Source organism: Vigna unguiculata, chromosome 11 (assembly GCF_037176805.1).
Source record: "Vigna unguiculata cultivar grain cowpea cultivar isolate G323 ecotype 2 chromosome 11, ASM3717680v1, whole genome shotgun sequence".
In the NCBI taxonomy this organism is placed as follows: Eukaryota; Viridiplantae; Streptophyta; class Magnoliopsida; order Fabales; family Fabaceae; genus Vigna; species Vigna unguiculata.
Window position 1 is genome coordinate 7,672,148 of NC_140802.1, and position 18,453 is coordinate 7,690,600.

Sequence of the window (18,453 nt, forward strand, 5' to 3'; positions counted from 1 at the left end):
CTATTAACTAGTGTTTTTACTTCTCCAACAACCTCTATGTTTTCTTAGAGGAGCTCTAGAGTTTCTAGCTTTTCCTTCTTTAGCAAAACATTAAACATAAAAAAATATAACTTATGCCAACTAAGGTTCAAACTCACACCCTTCCACCCACCAAGTCTATGTAGAACCAACAAGTTATCACATGATTCATGTTAATTCTTACGTACATACCACCTTAAGTCATGCTCCTGCATTCACAATATAATTGTAAAATAAATAAAATTAAATAAGCATACTCGACATAATCAAGTGCTCTCAACCACTTAAGCTAACATTATTCCTTGTCTAGGGTTTATCAAATGGTAAGTAAATAACATGAATTAAATATTGGTGAATAAAATTGACTACCATGTTGAGTGTCAGTAATGTGTGTATTACTTGGTCTTACTTCATTATCATTACATCCTGCAAACCTTTTTGGGACCAAACCATAACCTAATATTTAAAAAATAAGTTAAATTTTATTTAAATCAAATATATAGTTTATAGGAAATAACAAAAAAGAATGTGAGGGTACTCAGAAGGACATTCTCGGTCAATGACATACAATAATGATGAGCAAAAATGTTATGTTACCTGCATCAGTTACTGACTGAGCCATTTGTCGAATAGATGTCATTCTCAATCGGAGAGCTCTGTTTGGCATTTGGACAATGTTGATGGTGTTTTCAGGATTATTTTTCCTTCTTTTAGATTTTTCAATAAGTCTTTCTTGGGGGGTCATTCTACGTCTTCTATTTGCAGCATTTATTCTCCATCTTTGTCTTTGTTGTTCTGATGTTGATTTGTTAGAAGGAATATTTTCCATTTTGGTATGTTGTCTATTTAAACCAAAAACAATAAATAATAAATCCAAAATTAATATAAATTTTAAAATGTATTACTTGGAAGAAAGTAATGAATGAAAAGAAGGACAATGAAAGTAGTACATAATATATACAACAGATAAAACTAAAAGAAGATAATGATATAGGAAGAAGTACCTAAATGTGTGAGTAGAAAGATTACAAGATTTGATTTAATGTAACAATGAAGAGCAACAAATGCAGATGATGACAAATTGGTTAGTAAGTTACTGAAAAAAAAAATTACTAAGTTCTAACAAAACACTGAATAAAAAATTGCTAAGTTCTAACAAAAACATTGAATTGTAATGATAAAATAAAGTGATGTTGTGTATAAATGTTGTAAACTTGTAAAATGATTAAAAATTAAAAACATTGTTGTGTAATTAAAAATAAAAAATATTAATCTTGTAAACTTATAAAGTGTTTAAAAATTAAAAATAGTTATAATGAAAAATATTTATGAAAAAAATTCATGTAAACTTATAAATTAAGAAAAAAATTAAAAGTATTTTGAACGAAAAATATTCATGTTATAAACTTTGAAACTTATAATGAAAAATATGTTTATTGTAAAGTTATTAAATAATTTAAAGTTGTAAACAGTTATGGAGAAAAAAACTTATGTTGTAAACTTATAAATTAATTAGAAATTAGAAATACTTATCAAGTAAACTTATAAAATGATTAAAATTTTAAAATATTGATGTATAATTAAAAATTAAAGAGATTAATGTTGTAAACTTATAAAGTGATAAAAATTACAAATACTTATAATAAAAAATATTGCACTATATGATAAAAAATAAAGTAAAATTTAAAAAACTTATAATAAAAAATATTTATGTAATAAATTTATAAAATTATTAATAAAATAGAAATACTTATCGAGTAAACTTATAAAATGATTAAAAATTAAAAACATTAATGTATAATTAAAAATTATAAATATTAATCTTATAAACTTATAAAGTGATTAAAATTAAAAGCACTTATAATGAAAATTTTGAAACACTTATAATAAAAAATATTTATGTTGTAAACTTGTAAAATTATTAAAAATTTAAAATATTTATCAGGTAAACCTATAAAATGATTAAAGATTATAAATATCGATGTGTAATTAAGAATTGTAAATATTAATCTAGTAAACCTATAAAGTGATTAAAAATGAAAAATATTTATAGTGAAAAATAATTATGTTGTAGTTTGCTTGTTGCCGGAGCGGATTCTCTGACTGCCTTCATGGCCAGTTGCTTCCTAGGATTTGCGTGTAATTTTATTTGCGTGTAATTTTATTTGCGTGTAATTTGCTTGGTTCGTGTCATTGATAAATATGTCGTAAACTTATAAAAATATTTATAATGAAAATGAAAAAATTCATAAGTAAAATTTTAGAAACCAATCCTATAAAATTGTGCGATCCTTGCTTCTGCGTCCAAACTGTGCGAACACTGCAAATTGCACATTAATTCAGTCCTGCGTTTTCTTCTCTCACTCATAATTTCCTATAAAACTTATTAAATTTATACAAATAATAAACAAACCGTAACAATAAAAAAAAAACCCTTATCGCACAATTCTCTCCCTCCTTAATAGAACCTATCATAAAACAACCATAAAGAAGATGCGCACAGAAAATTAATGAAAAGGAATAATGAAAAATGTCCTTTTTTTTAAATCAATGAAGATAAATAATATCAACAAAGTGAGTGTGAAAGTAAAGATAATAAATAAGATAAGACAATTTCATGAAAAAAAACAATAATAAAATAATATTGTTGTAAGAAAAACAAGCTCTAAAAGGACGGTTACATATTAAATTATTTTAAAAATAATAAAAAATTTATTATATTAAAATGGTGAAATAGAAATTAAAAAAAAAAAGATACAAAAGAAGAAATCTTCTTTATTATTGTTGTAGATATATTCATGAATGAGTTTAAATTTTTCGTACGATATTTTTAAAATTTTTAATTTAATTACGTAAAATATAATCATTTCATAGAGACAGCAAACAATATACACGAAGCAAACAATATCATGTCATTCATCTTTCTATATTTATTTAGTAAAAAAATAAAAAATAAGAATATAATTGATATTTAAATGTTAGAGTTCCTTTAAAAATAAAAATTTTATAAACTCAAATATAAAATTTTAAAATAATTTTATAACAATTTAAAATAAATATATTTATTCAAGTTTTGTTTTAAATATTTATATATCTATAATTTATTTAATGTTAAAGATGCTTTAAAAATAAACTTTACAAATTCAAATATAAAATTTTAAGAAAATTTTATAACAATTTAAAATAAATATATTTATTTAAATTTTGTTTTAAATATTTATATATTTATAATTTATAGATAAATGTTAGAGTTGTTTTAAAAACAAAACTTTATAAATTTAAATATAAAATTTTAAAACAATTTTATAACAATTTAAAATAAATATATTTATTTAAAATTTTATAATTCAATTTATAAGGTTGTTATTTTTAAACCAACTCTAACATTTGTCTATAAATTATTGATATACAAATATTTGAAACAATATTTAAATAAAGTTCAATGCAAAATATACATTTAAATAAACTTAATTTTGTTAAAAATATCAATTATTATAAAAGTACCATTGCAAAATTTATATAAAAATCAAATTTGATATAAAAATGAAATTGATTCAGTTTTAGAAAAATTGAGACAAATTAAGACAAAATAACAAATAGAGAAACTGCATTGAGACTTTTCACATTCAATAGTTACATGTGATGTGACAATGTCTCTGTCACATGGCACAATATTAAATTGACACGTGACAATTTTTATTTTTTTTAAAAAATTACAAAAAAATAAAAAAATCATATGCTGATATGTGACACATAATTAACACAATTAGAGTACTATAATTCAATTGCAATGAATTTTTCAAAATGAGGACCCAATTAAATCAAATAAAAATAAAGAAACCTACTTAAAATTTCATTACAAAATTTGGAAATCTCAAAAATAATTTAACCAAAAAAAACTTGAACTATGCAACTAGCGTTCAACACAACATGAAATTGTACTTATTAAATGTTAAATATTGGACTTAATATATTATATGTGAAAAAAAACATGAGAAAGTGTGATTGGAAAAATTATAAATAGAATAGAAAAATGACAATATATTTGGTAATAACTTTGTGTAATGTAGGACTGAACTGCAAATTCGAAACTACTTTTAGATACCAAAATGAAAATAAGTCGATGAATTCAATAACTAAATTAAAAATAATGACACGATACAATGTTATAATTCTTAAAGAGAAATTACAATAACTAACTTTTACTTTAACCGTAACCGATCTCTTTTAACAAAGGCAAATTAAGTAACTTCTTTTAAATTCGGAATTTGGAAGTATTATGAATTAATGATTGTCCATTAATTTGATAAATTTATTTATATGATTTATATGATTAATACTCATATGATTCATTACTTTACTCTTTATTTAAATATTTGTATTAACCAGGAGGTTGATTTGTTTTCTTTATGGATTACATGTTGTATCTATAAATAGGACTCCTCTCCCTATCAATAATAATACACAAATGAGTTACTCCCTATTCTCTCATTCTCCATTCTCTATCGTTTTTTCTCTTCTCTTTTATTTATTATTCGCTCTATTATTCACTTTATTTCATAACACGTTATCAGCACGAAGCTCCAACCAATTGAGGACTAGTGAAATTTGTTTCTCTCTAACGACAGTGCTATGCATGTCTCAATCCAGGCTCTTTCTAATCTTTTCTCAATTTATAATTTTACCTTATATTCTTCCTCTTGTGATAAGAATTGTTTGACTTTATCAATTTTCATCTCCGTCTTATTATTTATTTTTATTATGACGGTGATTATTATTATTAATATTATTATTTTGATTATTATTATTATTATTTTATGTGTTAGTTCTAAACACACGAAACGTTGCAAAATTTGGATTTGTGACGTTTGATATTGCAAGGAAGAATTCCTTATATTGTATTTTAAATGTTGAAATACATTTAGATGCAATGGATATTGGGATACCATTAAATAAAGAAATAAAGCATCTAAGCAACTAATTTGCTCATGCGACAAAAATATTGTGAAAAAGGATTCACAAATATTATGGATTTATTTCATGTCTATGTATGGCTGGCTGGACAAAACAATAAAGCTTTTGATGAAAAATCATGAGATCCGCCTAATTTGTTCCATTCCCAGAAGTGAATGTAACAGTCAATATTATGAATTTATTTCATGCCTTTGTATGGCTGAACAAAGCAATGAGCTTTTGATAAAAAATCATGAAACCTATCCAAATTGGTTCTGCTCCATTCCCAGAAGTGAATGCAACAACATTTGATTTATATTTTCATGATCGTGATCATGATCTTGATTTTGGACATGGTTATAAAGAAAATTTCAAAGACACATTTTGTCACCAAAAGTGGCACAATAATGTGAAAAAAGGAAAAGGAAAATGTGAAAATATTGACAAAAAGATGAAAGTATATATTATCATTACGACGGTAAAGGCCATTTGAGTTATACTTATTGTACACCAAAGCATCTTACAAATAATGAAAAGAACATGGAAACACACTTTGCTTAGGAAGATGGTGATTCTGATTATGGCCATATGGATGCTACTCATCTTGATATTGTTATTTTCTTTGCTAAAGCAAATGGAAGTATTGATCACCTCATTGATTATGAGAGTGTTAAAAAAATCTCATATTGATATTTACGTTTATATGAAAAATGAATGTTTGCACTAATACCAAAAAATATGTGCCTTATTGATAGTGCATCGATATTTTATATGAAAAACGAGTGTTAAATTTTTCTCTTGTTTGATAATGTGACACATCGATATTAGTATTATTTATAGTACTATAAATATATTTGAAGACTCTAGAAGAGCTATTATACTTCTACTAAGAAGTTGAATAGAAACTTATTAAGTTTCAATGATATTTGTCTAAATGGATATTATATTGAGACAAACAATGAAAAAAATATGAAATATCTTTATATCTCTATGACTGAGTTGAAAAAGAAAGTATATTGGAGAAATTATCAACATTCTCTGATAGTTTGTACTACAAGTTTATTAGTACAGCTGAAATGCATGTCATGGTAAACTAGAAATTTACAAATCAAAATGATTATTTTGTTTGACATGATCAGTTATTATGATGGAAAAAAAGAAAGGTTGAAAAACTCATGTGGATACGTTTGAAGCATGGTAGACCTATTGGTTCTAGAGATAAAAACTCTTTTGAATGAGAAAGGGGGCTAATATGCAAAATGACCTAATCGAAAAGGTTGAAATCCCAAAAAGATTCATTTGACATAATTAATGGTTCGATTCCAGAAGAACCTCAAGTACCTGAAATGGTTGAAAATGATGAGATCTCAATAAATTATATCATGAATCATATAATATAGAACCAAAATGAAGTCAACATTGATGAAACTTTTACATATAATATAGTGATGAATGTTGTGAATGACAATGAGCATCAATAACCAATGATCATTGAAGATTGTCGACAAAGACATGATTGGCCAAAATGAAAATATGCAAAGAAGCATAATTTCTTGCTAAATGAAAGATTTTTGGACCTATAGTTCGCACACCTGAAGGTGTGAGACTCGTTGGGTACATATGAATTTTTGTGCAAAAATCAAATAAAGAATAATGAGATACAAAGCACAATTGGTTGCTCAAGGTTGTTCACAAAACCTTGTATTGATTTGTGAAAAAACATATTTACTATTATCGGATGCAATAACATTGCAATATTCAAAAATCTAATGGATTATGTTACAACCTATTCGTACGGTTCTTTTGAGAATCATATTTATATGAAAATTCCTGAAGGATTTTATTTGCCTAACAATGCAAATTTTAAAGAGGATTATTCAGTAAAATTGAATAAGTCCATTTATGAATTGAAACGATCAAGACGTATGTGGTATAATCGTCTTAGTGAGAACTTGTTAAATGAAATGTATAAAAATGACCCTATTTCTCCTTGTATTTATATGAAAAAAATCCGAGAATAAATTTTCCATAATTATTGTTTATGTAAATGACATAAACATCGTTGAAACTCCTAATGAGCTTACAAAGGCAATTGATTGCTTAAAGAAAGGATTTAAGATAAAGGATCTTGAAAAGACAAATTTTTTTTTTGAGATTACAAATTGAGTATTTAAACAAAGATGTTTTTATACATCAAGAGGCTTATATAATTAAGGTGTGTAAAATGTTCTAAATGGACAAGTCACATTCATTATGCACTCTAATAGTTGTGAGGTCGTTAGATGTTGATAAATGCTCTTCTTAGACCTCAAGAAAATGATGAAGATCTTCTTGGTCCAAAAGCACCATATCTTAGTGTCCTAGAAACACTAATGTATCTTGCTAATTATACTTGGTATGATATTGCATTTGCTGTAAATTTGTTAAGCCTAAGATATATTTCTTCAACTACAAGAAAAAATGATTTAGAGTAAAACATATACTTCGTTACTTTAAGGGTATTACGAATATGAGCTTATTAGATTCAGACCAATGGGTTATGTATATGCATGTTATTTTACATATTCTCACAATGTCACAATGGTTGATCACAAATAAGATGTTTGTTCACATGTGGTAGCACAATAGTTTCATGAAGATATATGAAACAAACCATTGTAGCAACATCGCCTAATCATACAGAATTACGAGGAAAGTTGTGAATATGTTTGGTTAAAGTCTATAATTCAACATGTGCAAGAAACTCGTGACTATTCCCAACAAAGATGGAATCAACAACCATATATGAAGACAATAGTGTGTTGTTCAATTGAAAGGATGGTATACATATCCAAAAACTCATTCATGTGAAAATATGGCAGGTCTATTTATGAAGTTTTTGCCAAGAAGAACTTTTGAGCAAATGATTCACAAGTTCGGACTCCGTCACCTTAATGATGTAAGTTTACATGAGGAGGAGACATAGGAGACATAGAATATGTGATGAACAATATTGTATTAAAGAATACAGAATGTTGTACTCTTTTTCCTTCACTAAGTTTTTTTTTTGTCCTAAAAAGTTTTTTCTAATAAGGTTTTAACGAGACATATTCTTTTATCAATGGACACTCAAGGGAGAGTGTTATGAATTAACGATTATCCATTAATTTGATACATTTACTTATATGATTGATACTCATATAATTCATTACTCTTTATGTAAATATTTATATTAATTAAGTTGATTTGTTTTTTTTATGGATTACATGTTGTATTTATAAATAGAACTCTCCCTGTCAATAATAATACACAGACGAGTTACTCCATATTCTTTCATTTTTCATTCTCTCTTTTCTTTTATCTATTATCCGCTCTATTATTCACTTTTTCATAATATGAAACTTCTTTTATAATTATACTAAAATGACAATGTTATACACACACACACACGCTTTTTGAAGAGTACTTTGTGAAAATCTCTAATAAATTAAAATTAACTTATTCTTAATATTTTATTTTTTGGACTTATATGTATACTAATTTAACTTATGTTAAGAATGTTTTAAATCTAAAATTTGTCTCAAAATTAAAATTCGTTCATTTCCAAAATTTTAATACATATTAATTTTTAAACTTTAAAAATAAATAAATATAATTTTTTTATATTAATTTTTAAATTTTAAAAATAAATAAATATAAATTTTTATCTCAAATACGTTAATTTTTGTATATATGTCAAACACATTTTATATTAGTATGGAACTATCTCATTTGACACATTCCCTCATTTTGACATATTTTCAGTTCATACATATGCCGAAATACATTCAACTCCTAAAAAAAATTACTGTAATTAAATTAAAAAAATAATATTTATTTATTTTCAAAATTTAAAAACCAAAATATATTGATGATTTAAATAATGACAAATTTTATTTTTAGATCAAAATTCAGAAACTAAAAACATATTAAGTAGTTTTAATTTAAAAATTATTTGTTCATCTCTAAATTATTATGAAAAATTATTTTTTTATAAACTAAATTATGAATAAAAATTATGTAAAATATGATTTTCAACAAATCGTAAGTTATATTATATATTATAGTCGAATGTGAAACTTTGAGAATAATATTTTACAATACTCTCACAAAATACAAAAACTAAATATATTATAATTTAGTTTAAGGACAAAACATAATTTTTTATAATATTTTAGAGAGAAAAAAACGTATTTAACTACTAAAAATCATTCCATTTTCTTTACTACTTTTCTCTTCAAAAAAAAAAAAGTTTAGAAAAGGTTTATCCAAATAATACTTCAAATAACACCCTTACAAGAAGCAGCTATAATGAAACTGGAATGAGAAGCCTTCTAAAACGCAGTTACAAACAACTACTTTCTTTGTCAAATGGAGAGTTCAGAGATTCACTCCCATAAAGAAATTGAGGACCGCCATGAATAGAAGAAACATGTTGCAAAATGAATTTCAAATGCTCTAAAAGAAGGATAAAAACTTCAAAAGCTTACTCCATCTCTAACAGCTAAAAACAATCTTTTTTAACATACCATACCAAGCTTGTGATCAGAGACCAAATTATAGGTTCCTCCGCCGTTTTGAATGTATAGAATGATGAAGAACACGGCGAGGCTGCCGCCGCTCACCGGAAAAGCATATGTCAGGAACAAACATAGCATTGTCAGATGTATATCGGCGGAGTTCCGGGCAGTGTAATCCGGAAGCCGTAGGAGGGGAAGGGATTTGAGGAACTGTCCAGGATGAATCTGGAACACGCCCCAAGAAGCCATCATCATCAATTTCCTCTTCACTAGACCTCAAAACAGATGAATCAGAATCCCCAAGTTTACCACTGTCAGCCTGCAAAGATTTTCATTGCAAGGAGATGAGATCAAGAATGGAAAATGGATCAATAAGTATATCAGCTCATCAAAATGGAAAATGAATACTACAAAATCAACTTGGGTACTAGTTTAGGTAAATGAAGCATGATACTTCAATTTATGTTGTGTCAGTGAATCCATGTCCAATACATCGATATATGATATTTTATCGATACTTATCAATGAAGTATTTAATAGGTATTCATTTAATAGGTGTAGAAACAATGCATCCCTAGCTAGTAAGTAATACATGGTAAAGGAACAGACAACTGATTAAGATTACAAGCACAAGAAAAGAGGTTTGATGAATAAAACATTGGAATACATCTGACTTTCACAAGTGCATGTCTTTTAAACTATATTAACTTCCTCAAATTGTCTTCCTGACAATATCAGATGTTTTGTGGTACTCAAAATAAACAGGACTACTCCTTATCAGGGTGTTAGATTCTGTTTTGGAGGCTATGTTGGATGTTAGTTTATAACAGAAGTTGGTCCCCCAACCTTCTTTAAATAGGATATCTGTTATGGTTAGTTACAAACTGGACAGATTCCAGTGAGAAAGTAGGAATCTCTTGTGTACTTATTTTTTTTACTTTGCAAAATAAAGCCTTTTAAGGCTCTCAACCAAGAAAAAACTCTATTTCTCACAATAAATTTTCATATATTTATGGGACCTATTTGTCCATTGTTTAGTGATACTGTGAAAACATGTTAACATGGAATTTACCCACCGAAGTGTGGGTACTTATTACATTTTATCGTATCCTATTATTTTTCAATACAAAATATATCATATATCATATACTATGATTTTCAAATTAAATGTCTCGCCATATCAGATGTGAGATGTGCGTATTCAATATATGTATCGTATCCATGCATCATAAATTGAAATGTATCTGATGATCGTATCCATGCATCACAAATAAAAATGTATTTGATGATCGTATCCATGCATCATTGATAGATAAAAGAATAGAAGCTACACAACAAAGAATTGACTACATTGCAACTAAAAGCGTACCTTAGATGATCCATCCATATAATTATAATACTGACTGAATTCATTTAACCCGAGAAATTCTTCCATGGGCCATTGTGAGATGTTTCCAGCAGTATAACCACCACCATAAGACACCTTGTTTGGTGCAAAGTCCTCAACTCCTCCCATTTGGGAGGGCAACATTTCATTAAAATTTGATGGTTGTGGCATGGAGGTAACGTTTCTGGAGATAGATGAAGATTTAGCATCAGATGTTTTCTCCCCAGACTGTGACTTCACAGAGGACGATGAAGCACCACGCTCAGTAGCTTCAAGGCCTACTCTCACACCAGTAAGCAAAAACCTTTGGTGACCAGAGACACAGGCATTAGCAGTGTGAATAGATACATCACAATTCCTACATAGCAAAGCCCGATCCTCTAAACAGAAGAAATAACCAACCATTTCCTGTAAGGTGAATACCACACTTCAGCATCACAAGCAATCCAAAGTAATAAAAGACTCATATCATACATATGTGACTGAACCAGAAAAGCTAACAAATCAAAGAAAATTTTGTCTTGGTAACAATGCCAAATAGCCAACCACAGATTCAAAGCACAAATAATTTGGTTTGACAACATTCTGAAAATATACAAAAAACAAAACAAATGCCACATTCCAACCATTTCTATAACAACAGAGGGAACTTTGTCATCATAAAATCCTCAAAATACCAATTTGGAATCAAAGATATATGCACTTGGCAAGGAAAACAATTTCAAACTTCCATAGAAAAATTCATTCTTGAGACTTGATCTTCCATGAAAAGTTTATCATATCTGAAAATGTTTTCTAACACACTACAAGTGTACAATAGTCACTTAATAAACTCAATCAAAAGACGGAAAGTTAATAACTCTATTTAAAGCTGAACAACATCAAGGGTCACCAAATGCATAAAGGCTCACAAAGTGAACAGTATTTAATACACTTTGAGTCCCTGCATTTATCCAGAAAAGATATGCTACTTAACATAACACTATTTAACAACGTTATTCATAATTGACTGTAATTTATTAAAAATCACAAAAATTGTATATTTCTCACTTCATATTTAATGATCTCAGTTCATGATTGTGTAGTTTCCAATAAATTTTGATCAACAACAAGGGTTATCAGGAATGTGTATTAGAGAGGTTGTTGTTTGCACTACTCCGGAACAGGGTCTGCACTTACTCTAGTTTTTCATTAGATATTTGTGGGCACCCACTTATTTATTTGTAGATGGTCTAATAGTAGTCTTATGGCACTTGACTTGATAACCACAAAAGATAAGATGTGAGTGTATCAGAAAGTAAATTTTAAGAGTAACTCAAAACCAACTTCGTAAATATATGAATTTTCTAATAATTTTTTATAACAACAAGGGGTACTAGGAAAAGTGTGTTAGAGTGATTGTTGTTTGTACTACTCCTGAACAGGGTTTGCACCCACTAACTCTGAGCATGGGACTAAATATATATGGGCACTCACATAATGGAATTAGATATTTTTAGGTAACTACAGTAAACATTTTTTTAAGTCCGCACTCATTTAAATTCGCATCCCATCTAAATTTGTATTTGAAAAAAGAAAATTCTCAGATCAATAATTTTGTGACTTTATTTGTAAAAAAAAAATCACCAAAAATCATTTGGTTTTATATTCTGTTACATTTTGTTATATATAAAGAGAAAAAAAAGAGTATATGAATAAAATAAAAAAAAATAAGTTTCTCCTATAACATATCTCTTACATCTATAATATATTTTATATCTCTTATATTTTCACAATCCCTATAAATTTTTAATACTCATAATATTTCATACTATAATTATATGACTTCCTATTACCATATTATAATATGACTCTTAAAATTTATTAATTTCCACTCATTTAATTTCACATCACATCTAATATGCAAAAAAAATTATCAGATCAATAATTTTGTGATTTTATTTGTAGAAAAAAATCACGGAAAATCATTTGGTTTTATATTTCGTTACATTTTGTTATATATAAAGAAAAAAAATCACGGAAAATCATTTGGTTTTATATTTCGTTACATTTTGTTATATATAAAGAGAGAGAAAAAAAAGTATATGAATAAAAAAAAAAGAAGTTTCTCCTATAATATATTTCTTACATCTATAATATATTTTATCTCTTATATTTTCACAATCTCTAAAAATTTCTAATACTCATAATATTTCATACTATAATTATATGACTTCCTAATACCATATTGTAATATGACTCTTAAAATTTCATTAGTTTACATTCCAAATTAGTCCGTATCAAACTCTTAAAATCAAAATAAGAACTTAAGTAAATGTTTACTGTATTTACTGTACTTGAATATGGAATTAGATATTTCTGATATTTCTGGTGGTTTAATAGCATTCTTATAACACTTGGCATGATAGCCCTAAAAGATAAGTGATAGCATCACAAAAGCAAAATTTTAAGTCTAACTTAAAATCCACTTGGTAAATATATGAACTTTCCAATAAATTTTGATGAACAAGTGTGTTAGAGAGGTCGTTGTTTGCACTGCTCCTGAACAGGGTTTGCACCCACTTGGCTATTTATGGGATTAACTATTTATGGGCACTCACTTACTTAGTGGAATTAGAAATTATTAGGTAACTACTACTTGAATGTGGAGTTAGATATTTCTGGATGGTTTAATAGCAGTTTTAAAAGATAAGTGATAGCATCCAGCTAACTCAAAATCCACTTGGTAAATATAAGAACTAGAAACATAATAAATTTTGGTCAGAACTAAAACCGACATTTTGAAATACACTAAAACCGACATTTTGAAATACGTTGATTGAACAAAACATGTTTTGACCCAAATAATACTGATAAGAGGATTGTCAACCATCCCCCAAGCTGTATTTCCACAAATCCAGCAAGGTTAAGTTCACCGATTCCAAACATTAATCATTGAAAACAAATAAAGAAACGGTTGAAGATTTTGCTTACATAAACCAAATTAGAACACCTAAAACGACAAACCCACTTTGTAAGATGTATTAAAGTTTATAAATTTGAAAAGGGTTTTCCATGAAAGTAAAGTTAAGAAGCAAGAAGATGAGATACCTGACATATGTCACACTTTGGGACGTGGGAAGCAGAGAGAGAAAGAGGGACCCTTTGGTGCTTGGTGGCGAGCTTGTTTGCGGCGTGAACCTTTTCATCGCATTCCAAGCAGAGTGCGGCTTCGTCTGCGCAACAGAGGAGCTTGGCCTCCGCAGCTTCGCACACGTTACACTGAATCTTCATGCTGATTCTGAAGCGAGTTGGAGCGAGTTATTGTGACCCAGTTGGAAGGGGTTCGAGAGAGAAGAAGAAATTTTAAAGCTTGGGTGTGTGAGAGAGAAGGGAACACGAGGGCCGAGTGAGAAGGACAGAACAAAATGTGCGATATTTTTGAAGAGCGTCAAGATCAATGCCACGTGGCTGGGACACCGACTTTGCTCGTTCACATTACTGAATTTTTCACTTAATTTGTCTTTTTCTTTTTTTTTTTTTTCTTTTCCTCGAAGGATAATACATTGTTCTCTTTGGTTTCAAGACAAACTTCGACTTTGAGTTGGTTTTTGTATTTTTTTTGTTTTAAAAATAATGAAAAGGAGATTGAGTTTAAAAGTAAGTGAGTAGGATATAATAATTTAAATAAGTAAAAAGATTAGATAATTAAAGTTCTATAAATAGATATATTTTTAAAAATTAAAATTAGAAAATATGTAATAAGAAATATTTAATGAACGAAAAAAAGGAAAGAAAGAGTTGTAAGAAAATAATGAAAACTGTATGATATAATTGAATTTATTGAGTTGTGGAAAACATATTAATTTAAAAAAAATAAGTTTATGTAATATATTAATTTTAAAAAAATAAATGTTTGTATAAATAATTATTTATAAGCACGCATATGTTAAGCAAACATAAATAAGAAAATATATAAATAATAAAAATTTATGAAGAAGTAGAGGAAAGAAAGAATTATAAGAACAATTTAATGGAAAGTTTTTCGTATCATTGATATTATTGAGTCGTGTATAATGAATATTACACACAAATATTGATCAATTGAAAAAATAATTTTGTGTTCATTCTTAAACTTTTTTTTTATATAATTTATGCTTATAATAGTAATGTTTACATATGTAAATAAATTTTATATTTGTATATGTTTGTAGTCAAATTATAACGTGGGACAACATGCATGTTTATCCACTCTAATCATCCGATGCGTGTTAGAATTACAATTCCGAGGTTACCTATGCTCAACACTCATTTTTCATGAGGTTGACAAGTGCTACATTCATGGTAGTTTGCATGTTTATTTGATAACACATGTCATGAACCACCCTAAGCATTAGGGTGAGCAAAGTTAATTAAATTGTACCAAAGTATCAGTTAACTATACTAAATTTACTAAATTGTTTTAAAGTAAAATTAAACTGAACTATATTACAGATCAGTTTTAAAAAATTGAACTAATGCAATTGTAGTTCGGTTAACTACATATAATCAAAACTGCTTTTTTCCAATTCAAAAAAAATATGGGTGATTAGTGAAATGTATATAATGTCGTCTTTCTTTTTCTCTCCAACCCATACACGCCTAAATAAGATAAGCATCAAGTTTTCAATTCCATCAACCATATTCCATTTTTTTCATTTTTTGGTAAATATTTTTCAATTCCATCAACTAAAAAAAAATAACGGATGATTAGAGAAATATATCACTGTATTTCATTCTTAATATTTTTCATTTTTTATAAGTATTTCTCTCACTATTAGTAAACACTGGTAATTATAATTTTAGAAAATACAAAAGTAAAAAATAGTAAAATTTGTATAAAAAAATATTAGTATTAGTTTCTTTGTTATTTCGTGGAGTTTTCTATTATTATCTTCACAAGAGATGTCGAAATCAAAGTTATATTTGTAATCAACAACTTGTATTGATTTGTTCAAAAACTAAAATAAGGAAAATAGTCGTATAAATGAAATGATTAAAAAATATGAATTTTTTTTAAGATAACCTTCCAAGATAAAATGAGACTTTCAAGTGCTATCAATTTTGATTATCAATTGATGATTGAAGATGTGTTAATAAGTTGTATTTTATAATGTAACTTATATCTGAAGATGTATTAATTTTTATGTTTTCTTAGTTTTTTTTTTTTGTATTTGAAGATGTATTCTTGAGTAGAGACAAAATTTTTCTATCTACTTAGTTTTATGTCTTTGTTTTCTTTTAGTTTGTAAGAAACATATATTATGAATGAAGTAGGTAAGTACTACCTTTTCTAGTTTTTTAATTGAATGCAATATTTAATAGAATAATTTAGTTAAGAAATTCAAAAATAGTTCACAACCAGTTCAGTTAAAAAATAGTGTAGTTCAATTCAAAATTAGTGCAGTTGAATTCAAAAATAGTGTAGTTCAATTTAAAAACAGTACAGTTCGATTAAAAAATAGTGCAACCCGGTTCAAAAATAGAGAAGTTTGGTTCAAAATTAGTACAATTTGGTTCAAAATTAGTACAATTTGGTTCAAAATTAGTGCAATTCGGTTCAAAAATAGTACAATTTGGTTAAAAAATAGAGCAGTTCAGTTCAAAATTAGTGCAATTCGGTTTTAAAATGGTGCAATTCAATTCAAAAATAGTGCAGTTCAATCTAAAAATAGTGCAGTTCGGATTGTTTTGCCCAACCCTACTAAGCATATAGATCCAACGTCATCTCTGGTTAGTACTTGTTCCTAATGTGGTTGACTAGTGATACATGTGTGGCAATGTGCATGTTTATTTGATGACATGTATCTTGTGCCACCCCGATCATCTAATGCATGTCAGGACTACATCTCATCCAAAGTCACATCTTTTGAGCATGCCTTCTCAATGAGGTTGGCAAGTGTTGCATGCATGGTAACATGTATGTTTATTAAATGACACATGTTCCGAGTCATCCCAACCACCTAATGCATGACAACATTTCATTTGATTTGAGGTAACATCTAATGAGCACACATTACCAATGACAACATGCGTTGTTGATTAGACAAATTAGTTTAATTTTGTATTAAAATAGTCTAAAGCTCTATTTAACCCTTCTAGAGTCAGTCGTTGTTCCAAGTTTCTTTTATCTAACTATTCCAAATTGGTAGGACTAACCAAAGTCTTAATGGGTATTATTTAACAAGAATTAACTATATGACTAATCAAAGTCTTAACAAATAGAATAACAAGACTACAAACTTATATTCTTTCTTATGTAGTCATTTACTCAGATAAGAACAAAGATATTCTCTTACTCTCAGATACTATCAACGATATGATGAATTTCATGCAACAAATAAGCTTAAATTAGAAATTCTCTTTTACTCCATTAAAAACCTTCCTGGTTTAACTTATGCAATTACATTTTTACAAGTACTTAGCTAATTTATCCTTTTATTATCTCCTAAACTAACCATTAAAATCCTATTCTAGTTGGAACCAAATTGAAAAAGAAAGTTCAAATTAAGAGATACAAATTACTCTATAAATATGAATATTACACTAAGGTGGGTACAAACACTCTTGAAAGAAACAAACATTAAAACTTAGAGGACATGTTACATGATCAATAACTCAAAATATTAAGTAAGGGAAGGAGACAATTATCATTTTGTGTGTTTGTGTATGTATTGTTCAAATGATATTTTTCTTTTGTCGAGTATCTTTAACATCATTATTCTATTATGAATTGGTATTGTAGATTTGTATAAAGTGTTCTAGATTTTAATTTATATTTGACACAATTTTGAGAAAATGGAAATTTAAATCATATGTAGTTAGAAGTTTGAATTTGAGCATCTAAATGAATGGTATTTGAATCATATTAGTTGGTCATTTATGTGATCTTGAATCATAGAGCAACATTTCCTATTCCTTTAAAGAAATAAATGGTAATGATACCCAACGATTATTGATTTACACCCAGCGAGAATTGCATCTGTGAAAACAAACCTTGCATTTGAGAAGGAAGTAGCTTGGATTGCATATTCCTTGAAGTTTGCTTGTCAAATGTAATATTAGAAATAGCTTCCATATCACATTAGTGATAACTTGTAGTGTACTCTTCTTTAAATCCTTGTAGCTTATTTGATGAATCCAACTTCTCTCTTATATAGAGAGAGCTACACTTGTATCGTATTTTTCATATTTGAAACATACATGCAAATGCTATGAACATAAATTTTGGTGCTTGAGTTTTATCTTGAACAAGCACTTCAAGTGGCAACTCATCCACTTATCTCATTCATGAGTGGTGTGGTGATGGTGATGGTGCACTTCCATTTCTCGATGGTTATTTCACTTATCTCGCAAATGAAACGAGTGGTGTGATGGTGGTTTCACTTATCTTGAATGATGATTCGAGTGGCTTGATGAGGAACATGTGTTCTTCGCAAATCAATCCTCACTCATCTTGGAACACCTTCAAGTGGCGTGGCAACATTTCCATTTCCAAGCTTTAATCGAAGCTCCTTCAAGTCCTAGCATCCATCGTCC

At 27.7% G+C, this 18,453-nt stretch overlaps 1 protein-coding gene across 1 annotated transcript; it reads right to left on the minus strand.

Moving 5' to 3' along the window:
- Nucleotides 1–9,301: 9,301 nt before the first annotated feature.
- LOC114168656 (B-box zinc finger protein 22-like) lies at nt 9,302–14,272 on the minus strand. The gene is made up of 3 exons (XM_028053552.2): nt 13,987–14,272; nt 10,879–11,304; nt 9,302–9,828 (listed from the first exon to the last, which is right to left on the minus strand). Exons 1-3 carry the CDS (start codon nt 14,167–14,169, stop codon nt 9,547–9,549), a joined length of 891 nt encoding a protein of 296 aa, XP_027909353.1. The 5' UTR covers nt 14,170–14,272; the 3' UTR covers nt 9,302–9,546.
- Between the last annotated feature and the right edge of the window lie 4,181 nt (nt 14,273–18,453).